Below are 22,946 nucleotides of genomic sequence, written 5' to 3'. Positions count from 1 at the left end.
GATCTATATAAATCTGAGAAACTTTGAGGAAATTGTTCGACATTTCCTCAAAGTTTCTCAGCAATTTAGCGAGGAATGTTCGTTATCGTGTAGATATTTATAATATATACATGATAACAAACATTCCCCGCTAAAAGATGTAAAATCTTATAAGAAATAATTGCAAAAGAATAACAAATTGCAACAAATTTTATATGAAACTGAACCTTATGAGGTAGTGATTCAAGATCACCGCCTCATAAGATTCAGTTTCAATCTCAAGTATCTCAAAAGTAAGGCTCTATTTTTTGCCATGTAAAGTATCACTTTTTCTGTCAAACCGTTTTTATCATTTTCGTTTACAACAAAGATATTTTTGGACCCAAGTTATTCACAATATGAATTTATCAGAAGTCAATATTTAGATCAAATGTTCTTATGTGCATATTCTATTGCCTCAACATAACAAAATTATATAAGTAATATATGAGTGTATTCGAGCAAGAACTACTCAGAACAAAGCTATCAAGATCACAGCATACAAAAGATCAGGAACAAATAAAAGATCTTGAACAATCAATTTCAACGTTAAAGAAGAACTTACACAGAACAGAGCATGAGTTGGAAATAATGCAATCTAAGTATGAATACAGCCAAATTGCCCTAGACCAGAGCAAAGATCAGCATGTTGAAGAACAAAGATCCAAATACGTCTACATACAAGATAATGTTGAGAGTATCCTTATAACATTAAAGAGGATGGAAAGAAGGTTCGAGAAGGCAAACTATAATAAATAGGAGAAGATGATCAAAGATCTCAATTGTCCAGATGAAAACACATTAATGTATGAGGCCATCGAATATGATTTATTCAGATGTACATTTAACGAAATGCCCAAAAATAAAAATGAAACATATCAAATTTAAGAGTTGTTAGATTCTAGAATAGTCACAGGAGCTGAATATTTTTAGTGTTATATACGAAAGCGATAAAAACGGTTTGACAGAAAAGTGATAACTTTACGTGTCAAAAATAGAAAAAGTGACATTTTATTTGTAATATTAAAATGAATCATCATAATCTTCTTCATAAGGGTCTTCATAATCTTCTTGATATTCTTCTTCATAATCTTCTTGATATTCTTCTTCTTAATTTACTTCTATTCTTCTTTTCATTACTATCTTCTTCTTCAACTTCCTCGCCTTCTTTTTCCCATTCATCTTCTTCGATTGCTTGGAGCTCTGGCATCTCATTAGCCATAAGTGAACCTGGAAGAAAATCTTGAGAGACTCCATCCACAATCCATTTTGCCGGCATTCCCCTCTTCCAAATTGGAAGTTTCTTCCACATTTCAGATGGGCTATAGTGAATTTGTTTTCCATTCACATAATGAGTTGGTAATGCTAGATGAGGTTTAGCATTATAGTACTCAACCCATTGTTGAATCTTTGCCCATGACAACTCTCTGCTCTCTATGTTAGGCCACAGGCGCTCGATTTTCCAATTTTGGTATGGGCAATGGGGGACAATATATACATTATTGATCCCCCGAACCCTCATAGCCTTTAGGAACTCGCCTTTATTCTCGCCGCCATTATCAGACCAAATTGTATGTGGTTGTCCATAACAGGCTATTGCTCTCTTAATTACTTTCACTGTTTGGCTAGCATGTTTTGACGAAAGATGCTGCCATTCTATGATGAGCCTTGTGCAGTCATCAATCACAGCATAAAGAATCTGACTTCTCTTTTTGCCAAGAAAGTGGATATCAACGTGCCATATTTGGTTAGGAAAGGCAGCTAAGTATCTTGTCTTTCCTTTTGGCCGATAGGGTCCCCTTGGACGTGCCAAGCCTAGCTCTCTAAAAGCTCTTTCTACCATATGTCTTGAGGGGGATGTGGAAGAGGGTTTGTAAGATATTTAATGTTCCTCAGCTCAGATGGAAATGATAATGGAGACTCTTCAATCATAAGTCCGGAAGGAATTGTGGAAGAAATTTGATTCAGGGGCTTAAAACGTTCAATAGCGGAGAACCATGCTTGGGTAGGCGTTGGCTGTGGAACAATACCCGTCTTCATGTCCAAAAATGCCTCAAAATGAGATTTGGCATATTCGATATCTTTATTTATTTGGTTATAGGCGGAGATTATTCCAAGATGGCCATGCTGCTCAATTAGGTTTCTAATAGTTACCTTAAGATCTTTTGGTACATTAACTTTGGGTCTCCCGCGCTTAAGGGGAATAGACACAGATGGGTGAGGCTGAGGCTGAGTATTGGCAGAGAGCTGTTGCTGTGGGGGAGTGTTGGCAGAGAGTTGTTGCTGTGCCGAGGTGTTGGCAGAGAGCTGGCGTTGTGTCTGGGTGTTGGCAGAGAGTTGTTGCTGTGGAAGAGAGTTGGCAGAGAGCTGGCGTTGTGTCTGGGTGTTGGCAGAGAGTTGTGGCTGTGGGGGAGTGTTGGTACTGGTGGCTAATGAAAGCTGGCGTTGAAGAGGAGCGTTGGCTGTTGAGAGCTGTTGCTGTGGAACAGAGTTGGTAGTGCTGGCTGATGAAAGCTGGCGTTGTAGAGGAGTGCTGGCTGATGAGGGTTCTTCCTGTATACGAGAGTCGTTTGAACTTTGTAATATCAAATAATCGGTAAGGAGAGTGTCATCTCTGTGTTTCAAAATGGATGAACACTCGTAGAGTCGATTATTATATTTAATGTAGAAAGTAGTAAACTCTTGAAGTTTGTATGTATGATGTAAGTACTCTTCAATAGTAATTAGTCTATTACATAAGAGAGCTTTGTAAAATGTTATCTTGTTAATTGATGAACGAATAGTGTTGTTGACTAATGGAACATTTGTGAGAACAATGGCTAACGGTGTGCGCCTTTGAATCTGTGCTAGAGCTGTTTCAAGCCAAGCTGAATCAACTAAGTGTACAAATTCATTTTAAACAAATTTGAAATGAAATAATTTGTGAGAATTTGAGAATAATTTAATTATTTCAGAAGTCTATATTGAAAAAATATTCTTAACAAAATTAATTTAAATGGTTCAGAAAATAAAAAATTAAAATTAATGGAAAAAACATGATTAGGAATAATTAACAATAATAAATATCATGGTTTTGGATTATTTAAACAGCTATAAAAGAACGAATTTTACAAATTACGATAAAAAAATTATTGAAAAATAATGAAGAGGATAAGGATTTGAATCGAAAATTAAAAGGATGATTATGTGTCAAATTAAATTAAAATAAAAATTTAGAAGATTTAGACAAGAAATAGTGCAAAGAATTAGAATTAACATAAAAATCGAAAATTTAATAAAGGAGAGATAAAATTATTGTAGTATTCAATTGAAAAATTTTATAAAATAAGGAATATTGGTAAACAAATAAGTTTCATCTAAAAAAAGGAAAATATGTAATAAACAGAAATTCATCAAAAGTGACAGCTCTCAATTTTTTGACATTTGTAAATTCTAAATTGAATGAGAAAATTGAAATAATACTAAGCATAATACAATATTCTAGATTTAATTATAATTAGGAAAAAGTTAGTTTTGAGAGTACTTTTCATAGGCATATAGAATGAAATCTTCTGAAAAATAATATCACATAAACTCATATTATTTTCTAATATATAACTATTTTATATAAAAATCAAATTCAATGATCTTAAAAGCGAAGGATAAACCTCAAAATTTACGAATATAATGAGTGGGAATATAATGCTTATCTATCATAAAACCATATGAAATATCAATTTTTGCTTTACGCCTAATTTTTGACGACAATTAGCAAAAAATGTTAAATGTTAACACTCAGTCCATTTGAATATGAAAATAAAATTGACTTTGATTAAATGTTTTTATTTATCATGCAATTCTTCTTGCGACTAAAGATTTGAATAAAATTTCAAAAAATAAGATAGCTTAAAAAATAATATACGGTAGTGTTTACTAATAGATGAATAGTATATAAATTCTATTAAAATGGATTTGATCCAAAAAATATATAAAATTTGATCATAAATAAAATCGTTTTAAATTACTTCTTCATTTAAATTATAACAATTATTTTTGGTTTTATATTTTTTGGATCAAATCCATTTTAATAGAATTTATATACTATTCATCTATTAGTAAACACTACCGTATATTATTTTTTAAGCTATCTTATTTTTTGAAATTTTATTCAAATCTTTAGTCGCAAGAAGAATTGCATGATAAATAAAAACATTTAATCAAAGTCAATTTTATTTTCATATTCAAATGGACTGAGTGTTAACATTTAACATTTTTTGCTAATTGTCGTCAAAAATTAGGCGTAAAGCAAAAATTGATATTTCATATGGTTTTATGATAGATAAGCATTATATTCCCACTCATTATATTCGTAAATTTTGAGGTTTATCCTTCGCTTTTAAGATCATTGAATTTGATTTTTATATAAAATAGTTATATATTAGAAAATAATATGAGTTTATGTGATATTATTTTTCAGAAGATTTTGTGTTCTTCTTCAAAATTTTACTTTCTTATTAAAAAGAATCTTTACAAAATATACATTTACTTTAATTAATATTTAAAAACGTGCTCTATCAAAAGTTCAAAAATTCAATATTTTAGCTTTTCTGAGGTGTCACTTTTGATGAATTTCTGTTTACAACAAATAAAAATATAAAAATTGAAATAAAAACAGAAATATAAAATATTTTTAAAATGCAAACAAGTTTCATACTAATCGTTTTTGTATAATATTTATCATTGAAAGATTATTGAAAGATATTTTGAAAGAAATCGAAAGAGTTAAGAAATATTGAGAAGAAGGACAATTGAATGAATTTTTGGCCGATTGTGCTATGCAAAGTTGATGATAATTGCGAAAAAAACAGAATTTTCGAAAAAGTGACATCAACTATTAAAGTTATTTTATTACTAGATTTATTTACAAATTATAAGATAATATCATTAACCGAATATATTTTTAATATAAATAAAAAACTTTTTTTATACAAAAAATTACAATCAATCGATAAATATTATAAAACATTTATTCCAAAAAGATTAAGTAATAGGTGGGATCCTGCATATAATATAATTTTATGTCATAAAGTTTACAAATTTTAGATGGACCACAGTGAGAATGTGAGTGGTTAATTTAAAGGTGGTCTGATAAAGACATCGAAGCTTACTCAACACAGCATGAAGCAGTTTCTAATACAGAATCTTACTAGTGGTGTTTCGGTCGCCAGCGCTCTCATAGGGGTGCTGATTTCAAAAACCACTACTTCAAATTATTCAACAATACTCAATGCAGCATGAAGCAGCTACTACTGCTGTATCTTACTGGTACTGTTCTTAGCTTCTTACTATCAACTCTAAAACTAGTTTGATGTATTATTTATTCAATATTAACCTTAATTATTTACAATTCTCACTTTTTTTATTTTTTAAATGAATCAATCTGTTCCTGCTCCCCTTACTGATACAAAACAATATATTGATTTCATTCATTATCTTCAATATGGAGTTCAAGCAGAGATGCGTGCTAACTGCAATTATCGGAAAGATTCGCATTTGAATTCAGATGGAGTAACAATTATTAGACATTACTGTAGATGGGGAAGTTGTAGTGCTAACTTTACCTTTGAAATGAAATCTAATCAATACAGATTTGTAAATGGACATCATTTTCATAATCATGTTGGTGAACCACCGTCTTTTAAATATATACATATATAAATATATACATATATAAATATATACATATATAAATATATACATATATAAATATATACATATATAAATATATACATATATAAATATATACATATATAAATATATACATATATAAATATATACATATATAAATATATACATATATAAATATATTTATATAAATATATTTATATATATAAATATATAAATAACAAAATACAATCAAAAAATAGTGTTTGGAAATTTAAGGTTAAGTGTCACTTTTCTAGTGTCACTTTTTCGTAAATTCTACCACACTCGAAAGAGTTAAGAAATATTGAGAAGAAGGACAATTGAATGAATTTTTGGCCGATTGTGCTATGCAAAGTTGATGATAATTGCAGGAAATTTTGAGATTTTCGAGGTTTTGGAGGGTGTGAGTACTATTATATGTAATAGTATCTCACACCCTCCAATTCATCCTATGGCGTCGAGAAAATTTTGGTGAAATGTCGTCGCATTTCACCAAAATTTCTCGGCGCCATATAGAGAACTAGAGTCTGCGAGGTACTGATTCTATCTATGTAGAAACAATAAGAATTACCGAAAAAGTGACAAAACATCAAAAACTGAGAGGGGTCTCAATTTTTATTACTTATATTATCTTACAATATTTATATAAATACTCTTTATAATATATTTTACTATAAAATTATACCTCAAATTCAAATATTTAAAATATTATTTACATAATTATCTCAAAATTATATTTTTATATATTATTTTTCATATGTATAAATCATATAATCTATATCTATGCAAATCTCATCTAAAAATTTTTGAAACAAACCGCTACCATTTTATAATGGTCCATCTGAGAAAGGGACAGACTAGCCCATTGTCACTTTTTAATTTAGCAAATGAACGCTTATGGAGTGGAGTTTTTGGGTAAATCTGATTTGCTTATAAATGAAATAAAATCAAAAGAAACCATATTGGCATTATATTATGCAAAAATAAATGATCTTACTTAGTACTTTTAAAGTTAATTTCAGAAAAAATTTGACACAATGGTATCCGGCACATACAAGTGGTGTACAACCAAAATATAAGTTGGTTTAAACATATATTGCTATATCTCATGATCTTACTTAGTACTTTTAAAGTTAATTTCAGAAAAAATTTGACACAATGGTATCCGGCACATACAAGTGGTGTACAACCAAAATATAAGTTGGTTTAAACATATATTGCTATATCTCATGATCTTACTTAGTACTTTTAAAGTTAATTTCAGAAAAAATTTGACACAATGGTATCCGGCACATACAAGTGGTGTACAACCAAAATATAAGTTGGTTTAAACATATATTGCTATATCTCATGATCTTACTTAGTACTTTTAAAGTTAATTTCAGAAAAAATTTGACACAATGGTATCCGGCACATACAAGTGGTGTACAACCAAAATTTCATATCCCTAGTTTTACATTTATGTTTAGTTTTATTTCACCTAATTTTCAAAGATCATAATTGATTCCACTTATAAGCTCTTGCGCTCTCGCATACCATTTTATGCCGTCACTGGCAAATTCGCGGAATCAATTGTTTTTCCGTTTTTGTATTTTTTCGTTTGGCCCGACACAAGTGAAAATATACAAGTTTGTCTCACAGCATATTTTGGCTCCATCAATCGCGAACCATCTTATTTTTCAATGGACTGCGCACCTCAAATCACAAATGCTGTTGAAACAGCCATCCCCTTATGCCAGATCATTTGGTGTGGCGTTCATGTGTTGCGCGCTGTCATGAGAAAGGCTGAAAAGTTTCAAGATCGTTCCAACTTCGAAACTTTCTATAACTTAATGAAGTTATTGGTCTTTGGTTCTGAAGAGGAAGAAATTGATCCTGATGAAGTTAACAACAATTTAGAAGAAATTTTAAATGAGGAACCTGCTGCCCGTGAATACTTTGACCAACAGTGGCGCCATCATCTTGACAGGTGGATGCTTCGCTATAGAAATGAAGGAGATGGAACAAACAACATCTCGGAATCACATTTCAAGGTTTTGAAGCACCAGTACTTCCCAGAAAGGCGAAATCTTCGACTCGATGAACTTGTCATCGAGTTATATTCCAGTGTTGTTCCTTCATTCCTGATTAAGTTGCAAATTAAAGGTCTGGATTCAGAGAGAAGTGTTAAAGTTATCAAAAAAGTCACAAGAGATTTCGAAGAAATAACACAATTTAAAAAAGTCGAATGCATCAGTATGCTTGAAGCTGTTCAGAAAGGTCTGAAAAATGATACACTTGATCCAAACATTGTTTACTCAACATTAAAAATATTATTGCAAAGAAAACATTTGATTTAATAAACATTTAATTTATTATAATTAATTTTTTATTACAGTATAGTAAAAAATGCTATAAATAAATTATTATATTTTATTAAAATGTGACTTTTAATAGTAAGTGAATAAAATAAATCAGGAATTGGGAAAGAAATAAGGTTAATTAAAAATAATGAAAATTACAAGTTTAAGGTTAATAAAAAAGTGACAATGGGCGAGTTTGTCCCCCACTCGGTCCATCTTAAATTCATCATAAATTCTGGTACATGTTAGTACCAGAGTCTTCAAATCTCAAACACTCTGGTACCAACATGTACCAGACGCGAGTTTCCAATGCCCTCGTACGATTTTCTATTAAGATCTTCTTGAATGAGAAGGTCTTCATAGAAACTCGTGCGAGGGCTTCTCTTTTAAATACTCTGGTACCTGCTGGTATCGGAGTCGACTTTACAGCCCTTTCCACAATTTTGAAGCTGGGGAAAGTTTTCAAGCAATGAAAGGGAAGCTCTCGCTATGAGGTGAAAATCTAGAATTTTTACCTCATAGCGAGTAATCCTTTGTTAATTGCTTGAAAACTTTCTTCAAATTATCAAAATTTCGAGGAAAGTTTCCTTGCTTCAAAGTAGAGATGGAGCCCTTTGAGCCACTGCATATAGGTCAGTGACTCAAAATACTCCATCTCTACTAGAAATCGCCAAAATTTGGGTCGCAATCTTTGAAATGCGACGCAAGTTTTGGCAATTTCGCGAGGGACTTGCTCCATTTGGTGCATAGATTCACACTCTATGCACCAGATGGAACAATTCTTTCGCTGACAGCGGGAAACTTTGTCTGAATAGTTTAACATTCAGACAAAGTTTTCCGCTGTCAGAGAGGGAATGGAAGGGTAAGAGGTATATATTCATAATGTATACCTCTTACTCTTCCATTCCCTCAAGAAAGTTCAAAAACTTGTGTGAAATCAGTTCTGATTGCACCCAAGTTTTTGAACTTTATATAAGGAATTGTTGGCTATGATGTACTGATCATGAATCAGTACATCATAGCCAATAATTCTACCTTTTAACCAAAGATAATTGATTCGTATGTAAAATATTAAGCTAAAATTTCCCTTTCTTTTAGTACACATTCTTCCATTTCGTGTACATGTATCATATATTAAGTACTAGTTATCTATTCTATATCCTTTATCCCAATTTAGATACTCAAAGATAATTCTTTTTCAGAAGAAAAAAATATTTTCTATTAAACCGTTATTTTTTCAAGAGTGTGGTAGAATTTACGAAAAAGTGACACTTAACCTTAAATTTCCAAACACTATTTTTTGATTGTATTTTGTTATTTATATATTTATATATATATGTATATTTATATATGTATATATTTATATATGTATATATTTATATATGTATATATTTATATATGTATATATTTATATATGTATATATTTATATATGTATATATTTATATATGTATATATTTATATATGTATATATTTATATATGTATATATTTATTAGAAACTGCTTCATGCTGCATTGAGTATTGTTGAATAATTTGAAGTAGTGGTTTTTGAAATCAGCACCCCTATGAGAGCGCTGGCGACCGAAACACCACTAGTAAGATTGTGTATTAGAAACTGCTTCATGCTGTGTTGAGTAAGCTTCGATGTCTTTGTAGGATAGCTTTCTGAGAGCGAAACAAGATAGTGTTGAAAAAAAATTTTGAAAATCTGAGAGACTGTGCAAGAGCCAACGACCAAAACACTACAAAGATACAGCAGTAGTAGCTGCTTCATGCTGCATTGAGTATTGTTGAATAATTTGAAGTAGTGGTTTTTGAAATCAGCACCCCTATGAGAGCGCTGGCGACCGAAACAAACTATAAGATTGTGTATTAGAAACTGCTTCATGCTGTGTTGAGTAAGCTTCGATATCTTTATCAGACCACCTTTAAATTAACCACTCACATTCTCACTGTGGTCCATCTAAAATTTGTAAACTTTATGACATAAAATATTTTATGCAGGATCCCACCTATTACTTAATCTTTTTGGAATAAATGTTTTATAATATTTATCGATTGATTGTAATTTTTGTATAAAAAAAGTTTATTTATATTAAAAATATATTCGGTTAATGATATTATCTTATAATTTGTAAATAAATCTAGTAATAAAATAACTTTAATAGTTGGTGTCACTTTTCGAAAATTCGTTTTTTCTTCTATATCCTTTATCCCAATTTAGATACTCAAAGATAATTCTTTTTCAGAAGAAAAAAATATTTTCTAAAACACCGTTATTCAATGTGAGTTTTCAATTTTATTTTCCTTTTTGCTGCTCAATGCAACATCCTCCACCCGATCCTCCATGCGAGGTTGATCAAAAGCCATAGGATATTTAGAATATTCTCGTTTTGTTATAGCTGCAGAGCTGCATGGTAACATAAGATTTGTCAAAGACCCACAAAAACTATCAATTGGAACAGGAGTATTAATCTACCACCGATGCGAATACGAAGGCTGCCCAGCAGGCTTTAAATTTATTAAAAATTTCGACAATTACATTTTTAAATCTGCAAACTTAACTCATATTGGAAAAACCAGAATTTTCGAAAAAGTGACACCAACTATTAAAGTTATTTTATTACTAGATTTATTTACAAATTATAAGATAATATCATTAACCGAATATATTTTTAATATAAATAAAAAACTTTTTTATACAAAAAATTACAATCAATCGATAAATATTATAAAACATTTATTCCAAAAAGATTAAGTAATAGGTGGGATCCTGCATATAATATAATTTTATGTCATAAAGTTTACAAATTTTAGATGGACCACAGTGAGAATGTGAGTGGTTAATTTAAAGGTGGTCTGATAAAGATATCGAAGCTTACTCAACACAGCATGAAGCAGTTTCTAATACACAATCTTACTAGTGGTGTTTCGGTCGCCAGCGCTCTCATAGGGTGCTGATTTCAAAAACCACTACTTCAAATTATTCAACAATACTCAATGCAGCATGAAGCAGCTACTACTGCTGTATCTTACTGGTAGTGTTTTGGTCGTTGGCTCTTGCACAGTCTCTCAGATTTTCAAAATTTTTTTTTCAACACTATCTTGTTTCGCTCTCAGAAAGCTATCCTACAAAGACATCGAAGCTTACTCAACACAGCATGAAGCAGTTTCTAATACACAATCTTACTAGTGGTGTTTCGGTCGCCAGCGCTCTCATAGGGGTGCTGATTTCAAAAACCACTACTTCAAATTATTCAACAATACTCAATGCAGCATGAAGCAGCTACTACTGCTGTATCTTACTGGTAGTGTTTTGGTCGTTGGCTCTTGCACAGTCTCTCAGATTTTCAAAATTTTTTTTTCAACACTATCTTGTTTCGCTCTCAGAAAGCTATCCTACAAAGACATCGAAGCTTACTCAACACAGCATGAAGCAGTTTCTAATACACAATCTTACTAGTGGTGTTTCGGTCGCCAGCGCTCTCATAGGGGTGCTGATTTCAAAAACCACTACTTCAAATTATTCAACAATACTCAATGCAGCATGAAGCAGCTACTACTGCTGTATCTTACTGGTAGTGTGTTTTGGTCGTTGGCTCTTGCACAGTCTCTCAGATTTTCAAAATTTTTTTCAACACTATCTTGTTTCGCTCTCAGAAAGCTATCCTACAAAGACATCGAAGCTTACTCAACACAGCATGAAGCAGTTTCTAATACACAATCTTACTAGTGGTGTTTCGGTCGCCAGCGCTCTCATAGGGGTGCTGATTTCAAAAACCACTACTTCAAATTATTCAACAATACTCAATGCAGCATGAAGCAGTTTCTAATAAATATATACATATATAAATATATACATATATAAATATATACATATATAAATATATACATATAAAATATATACATATATAAATATATACATATATAAATATATACATATATAAATATATACATATATAAATATATACATATATAAATATATACATATATAAATATATACATATATAAATATATACATATATAAATATATGCATATATAAATATATACATATATAAATATATACATATATAAATATATACATATATAAATATATACATATATAAATATATGCATATATAAATATATACATATATACATATATATATAAATATATAAATAACAAAATACAATCAAAAAATAGTGTTTGGTAATTTAAGGTTAAGTGTCACTTTTCTAGTGTCACTTTTTCGTAAATTCTACCACACTCATACGAAGGCTGCCCAGCAGGCTTTAAATTTATTAAAAATTTCGACAATTACATTTTTAAATCTGCAAACTTAACTCATATTCACTCAGGACCACCACCACAACATAAAAATACACCTACAAGTGGTACTTACCGTGCTTGGATTAAAAATTTCTCATGAATCACGGAAGTCCACTTAATGCAACACAAGAAGTCAACAAAACACTTGAAATACCTAAAGATCATACTTGTATTCACATGACTATGAAACAAACTGCAATCAATCAATTGAAATATTATTTACAACAAAAAGATCTTATGAGATCTTTAGCAGACATATCTTTAAATCAATTTCAATCTTTACAAAACTATGTTAATCAATGGGAAGATCAACATGATGACCTTATTTATTTTGACATTCAAGGTGAAGATACCGATTTTCCAGACAAATTGGTTTTTATTTACTCTGATAATGATATGATCTCTCAAATTCATGAAAAACCACCAATTTATCACTTAGACTCTACGTTTAAATTAATTATTCATGGATTTCCTTTTTATGTATTAGCTACCAAATTTGCTAATACTCATTCTATCCCTTTGTGTTATTTTATAATATATCCAGATAATAGTGAAAATATTTCTTTTTGCTTAAGTAAATATTTTGAAACAACTCACACAGAACCTGAATTTATCATGTCTGACTGTGCACTAAACATTTTCAACGGGATTAGGAATTCATTTCCGGAGTGCAATATTGTCATAAGACGAAATGGTGGAAGTGAGGTGAAGTCAAAAAGTAACATCTATTTGGCCGGCTAAATTCCCCTTTAGTTTACATGTCAAAATTACAATAAATTAATTATTTTGCTTAGCAATTAGCTATGTATTAAAACTAAAATTATTACTATTCAATTCTTTACATTCAAATATTAAACAATTCAAATTTAATAACAAAGATATTACAATAAATAAAAAAATGATTAAAAATGTCCCTGAAAATTTCTGAAAGCTATCTCGTGTTTAGGTCTCAATTTTTTTTAGAAATAGAAAAAGATTGGATTTAACTTTCAAACATTATATATAGTTTTGTATATGGAAGCCTTTAAATACAAGTTAATGATATGGAGTTGTATTGCGAGGAAGAGGGAATCAAAGAAATTGACGAAGTTCCAGAATTTTATTCAACAATTCTTAATCAATTAACAAAAACTATACCGAAAACTTATCTTACCATCCAAATCAAATCACATTACATACGGAATAAACATTTAATCTTTTACCATTAAAATTATATTTATACGTTATTTAATTTTTTTACGTCTAAGTTGAATAGGATAATAGCCGAAGATATAAAGTAACTATAGTTTACAAGCTAAGGAACAAATCAGCATTGAAACTAAAAAATGCTGAATATTATAATAAATTGAAGAAATACTGTGATAGAATACCTAGTTATACTAGATACTATTATAATATGAATTCATTTGTATTGAATATCGATAATAAAAAATCGATGAAATATTAAAATGAGAATAAATTAATAATGAGATTATAAATTAGAATTATTTCTCTTTATTTAAAATAAAAACTTAGTTCTATTTAAATTCGATAAAGAAGTACGAAAAAGTTGTATTATACGTATGATGTTGCCCGATGTTTGGTAACACTATTGTAGAATATAAGCATATATGATAGAAAAGCAATATGCTTAATATCGAGTAATTCTAATTTTTTACGAAATTATTCAAATACGTTATTTTTTAGTTTCAATGCTGATTTGTTCCTTAGCTTGTAAACTATAGTTACTTTATATCTTCGGCTATTATCCTATTCAACTTAGACGTAAAAAATTAAATAACGTATAAATATAATTTTAATGGTAAAAGATTAAATGTTTATTCCGTATGTAATGTGATTTGATTTGGATGGTAAGATAAGTTTCGGTATAGTTTTTGTTAATTGATTAAGAATTGTTGAATAAAATTCTGGAACTTCGTCAATTTCTTTGATTCCTTCTTGAAGTGTTGAAATTTCTTATTGACTCTCTTTTTATAACTTTTGAAAGAAACCGTAAAAATTGTGAAACATGTTTTTTAATAAAAAATAATTTTGATGAAAACCATAAAATAATTTAAAATTGAAATAAATTTTTGAAATCTATGATATTGAATAAAAAAATTTATAGTGTAGATATTGATATAGATATAGATGTTAATTTTAATATGATATTTGATAAAATTTTTTTATCAAAACATACTGATAATAGGTTGACATGTAATATGATATTTTGCCTTGTAAATATATTTGGTCGGCAAAATAACCTAATTACTCTTATTTTGAGTTCACTTCCACCATTTCGTCTTATGATAATATCTTTTGGTGCGCGCTACATGTAATACGCGCACTTAAAAAGAATCTCTCAAAGATAAATGATGAAGAGATTAGATCAGAAGTCGAAAAATTTATGAACATTTTATGTTATTATCGTGATTGCACAGAAGAAGATGCTGCAAAAATGTATAAAGAGCACATTATTGATAAAATTCAAGATCAATTGGAATTTAATCAATACTTTACACGTCAGTGGGACATTCATAAACAACAGTGGATAGCCGCTGCCAGACCAAATGGATTAACCGTTGTGAATAACGTTTCTGAATCTTTATTTAAAAAGATAAAATATCACGATTTTGGCTCCGTTAAAAATCAAAGAATTGATGTTTTTGTCAAAAATCTTTTAGAAGAAGTTGCACCCAATTACTTTTATCGTATTAAAAACGATTTACTTCAAACAGGTTTTATTCCTTCAATTAGAATTCGCGAGCCTCGATTGACAGATTATAAAACAAAATTGAAAAGAGAAGTTCAATCACGTTTATACCAAGTATTAAATTTTGTTCAGAATCAAGAAGCCAATTTGAATCCATTAAGATTTTTATTGGAAAATGCTGAAGAAAAACTTTCTCAAATAAATGAGAAGATACAAAATTCAATTACATATTTAAGATCGTTTGAAATTCCAAATGAATTGTTAGATACGTATATGTTAGAAATTAATGAATTTTGTTATAATTCTCCAGATTATATTTTAGAACATTTCGAAGAATTTTTGGAGGATTTCAAAGAAAAGAATAATTTAATAGACTAAAAAAATATTATTTTTATTTATTGTGAATTTTAAATTGTCACTTTTTAAGTGTTACTCCCTATTGAAAGTGTCACTTTTTCGGAAATTCTTATATACTCGTGAAATGTCGTCGCATTTCACCAAAATTTCTCGGCGCCATATAGAGAACTAGATTCTGCGAGGTACTGATTCTATCTATGTACCTGGCAGACCCTAGTTCTCAGCCAAAATGGCTAAAAATTGCTCGCAATTGTTTGCCATGTAAGCTGTCAATTTTTGAGGAGATTTCACATTCTGTCAAATCTCCTTTTTTCGTATATAAGAAAAATAAAAGAGAAAATAATTATAATTCCCATATTATAATTTCTTTTTTTTTCTCTAATTCTTTTTATGAAGGTAGACATTGATTTTGCTGAATTTATTAACATAATGAATATTAGTGTCACTATATTTTATATCGGACTTAAAAATGCTTCACTGGAAAACTAAACATGGTGGAATATTTTTAAAAGAATTTTTAAGTGATTGTCACAATTGATTTAGAATTAATATTGGCAACTGATGATTAAAATTTTGATTATAAATTTAGCTTTGTGAAGAGTGAAGAATCTAATTCAATTATAGCATCCATACCGAAAATGAACTTTAAAAAGTGACATTTTAAAAAAGTAATATCATTTTCGGTAATATCATATAAAAATAATAACTTGCATAAATTGCAAATAACATATGAATTATAATTTTTAGAATTTAACAATTTTTTTATTTAAAGATTCGAATTTTTTAAGATATAAAAGATCTGATGAGTGAGAGGCATATAGGAATACTAGATACCTCTCACCTTCCATTCCTTAGAGAAAGTTGCAATGTTGTAAACAGAAATTCATCAAAAGTGACACCTCAGAAAAGCTAAAATATTGAATTTTTGGAACTTTTGATAGAGCACGATTTTAAATATTAATTAAAGTAAATGTATATTTTGTAAAGATTCTTTTTAATAAAAAAATAAAATTTTGAAGAAGAACACAAAATCTTCTGAAAAATAATATCACATAAACTCATATTATTTTCTAATATATAACTATTTTATATAAAAATCAAATTCAATGATCTTAAAAGCGAAGGATAAACCTCAAAATTTACGAATATAATGAGTGGGAATATAATGCTTATCTATCATAAAACCATATGAAATATCAATTTTTGCTTTACGCCTATTCCCGCTCATTATATTCGTAAATTTTGAGGTTTATCCTTCGCTTTTAAGATCATTGAATTTGATTTTTATATAAAATATTATATATTAGAAAATAATATGAGTTTATGTGATATTATTTTTCAGAAGATTTCATTCTATATGCCTATGAAAAGTACTCTCAAAACTAACTTTTTCCTAATTATAATTAAATCTAGAATATTGTATTATGCTTAGTATTATTTCATTTTTCTCATTCAATTTAGAATTTACAAATGTCAAAAAATTGAGAGCTGTCACTTTTGATGAATTTCTGTTTATTACAGCAAAACTTCCGACCAAGTTTTACAACGTTCTAGAAGGAAGATGAGCCAACTAAGCATTAATAATATATCAGTGCCTGGGAAGCTCCTTTTGTTTCTTTGTAAAAAATTTTTTAATAAACAGTTCATCTATTTTAATATTTTTATGAATAATAATATTTATGTTACAAAAATTGCAGCGAAAAATCAGGGTAAATGTCACTTTACGTCACTTTTATAAACTGTCAAATATTGTGTCACTGTAAAATATTATATAATATCATATATAAAATGAACTTCACTAAAAGTGACATTACACCGGCAAAAAATAATTTTTATGAAAGGAGTCTCATATATAAATATAAACTTCTATCTATTCTATTTAACAAATTAATTATTTTTTATGATTAATTAATTTGATATTTTAAAAAATTTGATAATGTATCCGAATTGGATGATCTGAGGTATAAAGATAAATTAATTTTTTTAACATTCAATTCCTATGATAAAATTCGACAACTTGTTCTCAATCAGGTGCAATTGTAACACAGTTTTCTAACTTTTTTAGATAATAACGGTCGACACACACTGATAATATTTATAAAAATATTCGTAGACATTTAAAAACATTGATAATTATATTTTTGAAATTTTATAACAAAAATAGTTTGAAAAATAAGAGCATCTGTAACTTTTTATAAGTTTTTATAAGTCTCATTTTCTGTACGGAAGTACAATATATATTGTTCGAGGTCACTGGCCTTAATCCAGTAAACCCGGACAATATACATATTTGTCACAATTTATTAAAAATTAATGGAAGCGTCGGCCTTGAACCTTCATTATACAAAAGAGTACAAAGAAGCTGCAAGTTTGATGATTGTAGCAATAGATGGTGAAACAAACGAAGCACAAGTGTTAAGGCAGTGTACCACTCGGAACCTTCTTCCATTGTCATCACAGAAGATAATATCTAGATTCCATTGACAATGTAAGAAGAAATGATCTACAACCTTCAAATGGAGATCAAAGAGTTAAAGATAAATTAACAAACATTTAACAAATCCTTACACTTCAACAATCCCGGCAAGTGGCCTCCGTCGCGTAAAATGCAATGATTCCTCAAACAGAAGTTGCACCAGATCAAAAGAAAGATCACACATTGCAAGAAGCGTATCCAGCAGTTTCAAGAATGTTTATAAAATGTTTATTCGATATGAAAATAAAAAGGAAAAAGAAAATTAATTTTTGCATCCCATAATCTTTCATGTAATTTAATCCTTAAACAAGATCTCACGCGTCTCTGCTTTTTTACTTGGCGTTTAGCAGATGGTTCTGAGACTCCAATATTAATTTCCATCAGAGAGCATTTGATCTGCGAAAATGTTTGGACTATTCAAATAGGTATTAAAAGATTTTACAATATCTGTAATTTCATTGGAAGAGACACCTGATAATTTCAACAACTTCTTCAAATAATTTCTTGCGGCATCTATGATATTGAGATATTGTTTGTCGACAACATTATCAAATGATGAGAGATCTCGAAGATCTTCTGCCGGATCAATTGCTGATTCAGGAGCTGCTTCAAACTCGTCATGAATTTCGAGAGGCTCTTCCATTCCATCTGGAGTTCCGAGAACTTCATCAACATATTTGTCGATGATTTCTTCTGAGAACTCTGTAAAAAATTGCAACCAATATTGCTTTTTTTCAAATATTCTTCATTATTTGCTGAAAGATAATTGTCAGGATGGCACTCTTTCGTAAACAAGTATCCGAGAATCGATAAAAATTCATCTTTTGATTATAACTTGTAATTATCAATAAATCCAAGGGATTTAATGTCTCGGTGAATCAAAATGTATGCATCACCGAATTTTTTGTGTGTAACTTAAATATTGTTGCAATTTGAAAAATATCACAAATGTTTTTGAAAAATAATTTTTTCTCTCTTCATTTTTCCTCTTAGATTAATGGAAGCTTTTTGAAATTTATCTATTTCGAATTTCAAGACATCATAATCGCTGAACCATCTTGTTGATTGGAATTAAGGGTATGTTCCACCAATCATTTCTGGGTTCTACCTCAAAACTTGTGCGAAATAACGAAATTCTTGGGCAAAATTTGTTAATCACCATCATGTTCAATAACATATTTATATGCATTATTTAAACGATGGCATAAACATGGAATGACAATTACATCTTTAATTCCAGGAATTTTTGAATAATATAATGAATTTTTGTAATCTGATGATCATTGACGATAGAATAAACAAATTTTGTTTACATGATCTGGATGATTGTTGCAGCTGATAATATTCAGTATTCTTGATTTTACGGCCATGACATAGTAATCTGTTTTGCAGCCCATCATAGGAATTGAAGCTGATAGATATGGTTTTATTTCAAATCTATTATGAGTGCTCTACAAAAAACTCAACTACTACGACCATTAAAAACTGTTGTTTAAAAAGTTTGTCCGTTGCCGATAAAAGTATACATTGAAAAAAGTTTATAACTCTCTCAATATTGAGAGTTGGAGATTTTGTCTATAGAGACTTTTAAATAAAATAAAAAATAGATGGGGCTTCCGTTGACAAAAACACTTTTGATTCAATATTTATTTTTCACAAATTAGTTGCCACTTCATTTTTCTCTAATGCAGCAAGACAGTGCTAACCAAAATTCAAAAATGGGCAATTCGAAGCGCAGAGTACCTTTCTCTGTTTTCTCAAAGCCTGATGCGATTGGAAAGACCAAGAAAACATTTATGAAGAGCGAGCATGGAAGCTAGCCATTCATGTCCCAGCTAGCTCCTCACAATATGCCTTCTCCATTTCTCCAAAAAACATCTTCTCCAACGAAAAGGTTCAAGACCTTGATGTTGCAAAATTCGAACATGGAACTCAACATTTCAAATTGGATGTTGAGTTCCTTTTCACTGGCGAAGCAAAGTTCGTGCTTGAGAAGAACACAGATAAAGCTTTAAATGTTTTCTTCTCTGGATATGTTCATGAAGAACAAAACTATGACTCTGAAGAAGAAGACAACGAGGTCACTTTTATAGCTTAAAACTTTAAGAGTAAATTTTTTATCTTACTCTAATTTTTTATTTGCGACGATAAAAGTGCCAAGTGGAAAAAAGCGGGGTCGGTCACCCCCATGTCATGACTAAAAAAAGGGGCGTCCAAAGCAAACTCTCTTATCAAATTGCTCATAATAAGGATATATATTAACACAAGCTTAATCGAATTCGTCTCAATTCGAAGTTCTTTCCTAACTCCACACAAGAGGGCGAACGTAAGCTTTTTGATTTTAAAAAGCAGGATTATCATCAGAGCGACTCCGAGAAGATGGAAGCGGAGACTAGGAGCCCCCGGATGGAAAGCCTGTAATAATAAGATATTATTCATATATGTGTTCTTGATCAGTCTACTTTATATCATGGTGAAACAAACCAGTTTGAGAAAATTGAGAAGAATGTAAAGTGCATGTATTCAATTTTTCAATTCACTTTGTATGCCCTCGTTTTTGTTTCGGCTATGCTATTGCTTACATCCTTCATCATCTCCTGTTGAACAATGCTAATTTGTTGAAGATTTTTTTGGGAATTTCTTCTACTTATTTTATAAAGTGTATATTGTTTAAGTTTCTGCTAATAAGTAAGTTTCTCAATCCATTAAGCTTCTCTTACCTCGAATTGAACCTGGATATCAAGCGTGACCTCATGGAGAACTGTTTGATTGATATGCATTGGCAAATTGATCTTTTATTTTAGAGAAAATTGTTATTTAGGGTAATAACCTATGCTTTGTTATTTTTAATGATTAGTAATTAATAAAATAATAAAGTTTCATATGTAAATGGCCCAAATCATAATATTAATTTTTTTAAAAAAGCTTTCTTAAATATTGTGTGTTAAAAGAACCTCAATTGGTTTATAACAAACAACTCATTGCTCTTCATGTTTGAACCACTGATTAATTCTTTAATTCTTTCTACAATTGTATTTTAAACTGATTGATCAAATGATCTGCCAATAATAATTTAAGGCTGTGTCATTGTTTTCTGCAAGGTAAAATTCATCACCAGAGAGATCAACAAATTTCTTCATCGTAATTACTTTCTTTGCTTCATTGGTATCTTTCAGCATCATAATGGTTTCCGTAAAATGATTCTAGAATCGGACGTATGAAACTTCCTTCCGTGAATGAGTTAACAATCTCTGGAATTTCCGTGAAAAACTGAATAACATCATTTCAGAGGTAAGTGGTTCCAAGATTTGCGAGGCCTACATAATTCATTGTAAATAATGCAAATTTTGGTGTTTGAGTTTTTTTGTATCAGGATAGTACTTTTTTCAATTGGTTGCATTCACTATCTTCATTTTTACATTAGAGATCAAATAGATCTTAATTGTTCATTGATTGCAACTAGATAAGATAATTTGGTAAAGCAACCAAACCTTTGCCTATAACTGATTGTTGACAAAAACTGACACCATTCTTAAAAAGTGGAGGCGTTTTGTAAGCACTCACCTGCAGCAGTTAGGAAATTTGAGAATATATTGGTAATGAATTATTTATCTTTTAATCATGTGATTGATGTATCAATTGTTCCTTAAGCTCTTCTTTAACTTCATTACAGGTTTTTGGAGACATATTATGAAATCATCCGGAAACTAAATTGAAAATTCTTTTAAAAAAATAATGTTCCATAAAATTATCCATATATATATGAACTATTAAAATGTAACAATCCATATCCATAAATTGTTTTTGAATTTTATTTATGTGAGGAACCAAGCATTTTCTCAGTTGCTAGTTGTCATTTTTTGCCATTAGCAGCATTAGATTTACAGAGCAATTAAAAATATAGGCTCCATGTAATAATAAAAATCTTCTAAATTATTTTATCGTGTGCAGTAATAATATTGCTCCGGATCTAAATATTTCCTGGAACTAACTTGAATAGGCAGAATGCTGACATTTATTACAATCCATTTCTGAAATGGCAGACATTCATGACAACTAGCAATATTACAAATGAATTTATGAGTGATGGATATTTTTCGAAAAAGTGATATCTTGAAAAGAGATGCTTTCATGAGAAGGTGACACCATTTCTCGATCTGTACTTTGGAGTGAAGATGGAGTTTTTTGAAGCACTGAAATATTATCAGTACTTCAAAAACTCAATCTTCATTCAGATGTTACGAAATTTTCTCGGGATAAGATATATTGCGGAAAAAGTTTCCTTGCTTTCTAGAGGGAATTGTTCCCTCTGATGTATATATTCTTAATAATTTTGAGACACTCACCACTTTTTTCTCGCTTGATGTCACTTTTTTGAATATATATTCTTAAAAATTTTGAACGAAAGTCAAAATTCGAAAATTTCATGGATTTTTTGCAACTCTTCTTGCTCAATCCACCAATCTCCAGTCCAACAATGTCGCTCCATCTACTAGGAAATTGAATGATTACCTATTCTCGATCTATAAAAACAATTATATCAAGATTCGCGGCATAATTTACCCTAATCCTCTTCCCCCAACTCCAGAGAAGGTTAGAGCATTCATTCTCTTCTTTTACAATACCCATCCGAAAACTACATTCGCATAGTTAAAACAAATTCTTCTTTCAATAAATAATTATTTAAGATTTATGGGATTCGGTGATTTCAACAAAAACTAATTCATTCCAAATGTTTCTTGAAAGTCTGTGTAGGCAAATGCTTGGCGGAACATTTCCAAACGCTAAGCATCCCATTATGAAAACAGAGATGGTAGACATAGGAACTCGTGCCATCTTATATCCAAATGTCTACCTCGAAGTCATGATTTTTATGAATTATGCGTATATTTTTTAATGAGCGGCGCATTTAAAAGTATTTAATTTTGAAAAATGTGATCGGAATTTCAACCCGCATTCACCCAGTGCGCATTCAGAATTTGCACACATTCTAATATATTCTATGAATTTGATTATTAAAAGCGCACTATATGAAATATATTAAAATCTACTAATTTTACTCTATTT

The 22,946-nt window shown here is 29.8% G+C and overlaps 4 protein-coding genes and 1 pseudogene across 5 annotated transcripts, besides 27 other annotated features; 3 read left to right on the top strand and 2 right to left on the bottom strand.

The window, feature by feature from the left end:
* Nucleotides 1–346: part of a mobile genetic element that runs on past the window's edge.
* A 119-nt stretch (nucleotides 347–465) lies between these two features.
* Nucleotides 466–777, top strand: TVAGG3_0092680 (uncharacterized protein; the record flags this gene model as incomplete). Its single annotated transcript, XM_001303289.1, has 1 exon — nucleotides 466–777. The coding sequence occupies one exon, from the start codon at nucleotides 466–468 to the stop codon at nucleotides 775–777; it is 312 nt and encodes a 103-aa protein (XP_001303290.1).
* A 174-nt stretch (nucleotides 778–951) lies between these two features.
* Nucleotides 952–1,017: a mobile genetic element.
* A 24-nt stretch (nucleotides 1,018–1,041) lies between these two features.
* Nucleotides 1,042–1,540, bottom strand: TVAGG3_0092660 (annotated as a pseudogene). The gene has a single exon. A coding segment is annotated over exon 1 (499 nt).
* Nucleotides 1,042–2,050: a mobile genetic element.
* Nucleotides 2,051–3,393: 1,343 nt separating this feature from the next.
* Nucleotides 3,394–3,430: a mobile genetic element.
* Nucleotides 3,394–3,430: a terminal%2Cinverted (terminal inverted repeat of Banshee-A3 transposon ID:TVAGG3_0092640).
* Nucleotides 3,431–4,603: 1,173 nt separating this feature from the next.
* Nucleotides 4,604–4,641: a mobile genetic element.
* Nucleotides 4,604–4,641: a terminal%2Cinverted (terminal inverted repeat of Banshee-A3 transposon ID:TVAGG3_0092630).
* Nucleotides 4,642–5,943: 1,302 nt separating this feature from the next.
* Nucleotides 5,944–5,981: a mobile genetic element.
* Nucleotides 5,982–6,257: 276 nt separating this feature from the next.
* Nucleotides 6,258–6,285: a terminal%2Cinverted (terminal inverted repeat of MuDR-2/MuDR-2B_TvMULE3 transposon ID:TVAGG3_0092610).
* Nucleotides 6,258–6,546: a mobile genetic element.
* Nucleotides 6,547–6,584: a terminal%2Cinverted (terminal inverted repeat of MuDR-5_TvMULE4 transposon ID:TVAGG3_0092590).
* Nucleotides 6,547–8,254: a mobile genetic element.
* TVAGG3_0092600 (MULE transposase domain-containing protein) lies at nucleotides 7,386–8,042 on the top strand (the record flags this gene model as incomplete). The annotated part of the gene is made up of 1 exon (XM_001288887.1): nucleotides 7,386–8,042. One exon carries the CDS (start codon nucleotides 7,386–7,388, stop codon nucleotides 8,040–8,042), a length of 657 nt encoding a protein of 218 aa, XP_001288888.1.
* Nucleotides 8,217–8,254: a terminal%2Cinverted (terminal inverted repeat of MuDR-5_TvMULE4 transposon ID:TVAGG3_0092590).
* Nucleotides 8,255–9,286: a mobile genetic element.
* A 949-nt stretch (nucleotides 9,287–10,235) lies between these two features.
* Nucleotides 10,236–10,616: a mobile genetic element.
* Nucleotides 10,617–12,247: 1,631 nt separating this feature from the next.
* Nucleotides 12,248–12,285: a mobile genetic element.
* A 9-nt stretch (nucleotides 12,286–12,294) lies between these two features.
* Nucleotides 12,295–13,031: a mobile genetic element.
* A 638-nt stretch (nucleotides 13,032–13,669) lies between these two features.
* Nucleotides 13,670–13,718: a mobile genetic element.
* Nucleotides 13,670–13,718: a terminal%2Cinverted (terminal inverted repeat of ISTv2 transposon ID:TVAGG3_0092540).
* A 346-nt stretch (nucleotides 13,719–14,064) lies between these two features.
* Nucleotides 14,065–14,093: a mobile genetic element.
* Nucleotides 14,065–14,093: a terminal%2Cinverted (terminal inverted repeat of ISTv1 transposon ID:TVAGG3_0092530).
* Nucleotides 14,094–14,644: 551 nt separating this feature from the next.
* Nucleotides 14,645–15,522: a mobile genetic element.
* On the top strand, nucleotides 14,741–15,424 carry TVAGG3_0092520 (zinc ion binding protein family; the record flags this gene model as incomplete). Its single annotated transcript, XM_001300572.1, has 1 exon — nucleotides 14,741–15,424. The coding sequence occupies one exon, from the start codon at nucleotides 14,741–14,743 to the stop codon at nucleotides 15,422–15,424; it is 684 nt and encodes a 227-aa protein (XP_001300573.1).
* Nucleotides 15,493–15,522: a terminal%2Cinverted (terminal inverted repeat of MuDR-2B_TvMULE3 transposon ID:TVAGG3_0092510).
* Nucleotides 15,523–16,270: 748 nt separating this feature from the next.
* Nucleotides 16,271–16,308: a mobile genetic element.
* Nucleotides 16,271–16,308: a terminal%2Cinverted (terminal inverted repeat of Banshee-A3 transposon ID:TVAGG3_0092500).
* A 576-nt stretch (nucleotides 16,309–16,884) lies between these two features.
* Nucleotides 16,885–16,921: a mobile genetic element.
* Nucleotides 16,885–16,921: a terminal%2Cinverted (terminal inverted repeat of Banshee-A3 transposon ID:TVAGG3_0092490).
* Nucleotides 16,922–18,249: 1,328 nt separating this feature from the next.
* On the bottom strand, nucleotides 18,250–18,522 carry TVAGG3_0092480 (uncharacterized protein; the record flags this gene model as incomplete). The annotated part of the gene is made up of 1 exon (XM_001300573.1): nucleotides 18,250–18,522. One exon carries the CDS (start codon nucleotides 18,520–18,522, stop codon nucleotides 18,250–18,252), a length of 273 nt encoding a protein of 90 aa, XP_001300574.1.
* Between the last annotated feature and the right edge of the window lie 4,424 nt (nucleotides 18,523–22,946).

This window comes from Trichomonas vaginalis, chromosome IV, assembly GCF_026262505.1.
Source record: "Trichomonas vaginalis G3 chromosome IV, whole genome shotgun sequence".
Taxonomy (NCBI): Eukaryota; Parabasalia; order Trichomonadida; family Trichomonadidae; genus Trichomonas; species Trichomonas vaginalis.
Note: the sequence above shows the minus strand (reverse complement) of the source record. Positions and strands in the feature narration are given on the sequence as shown.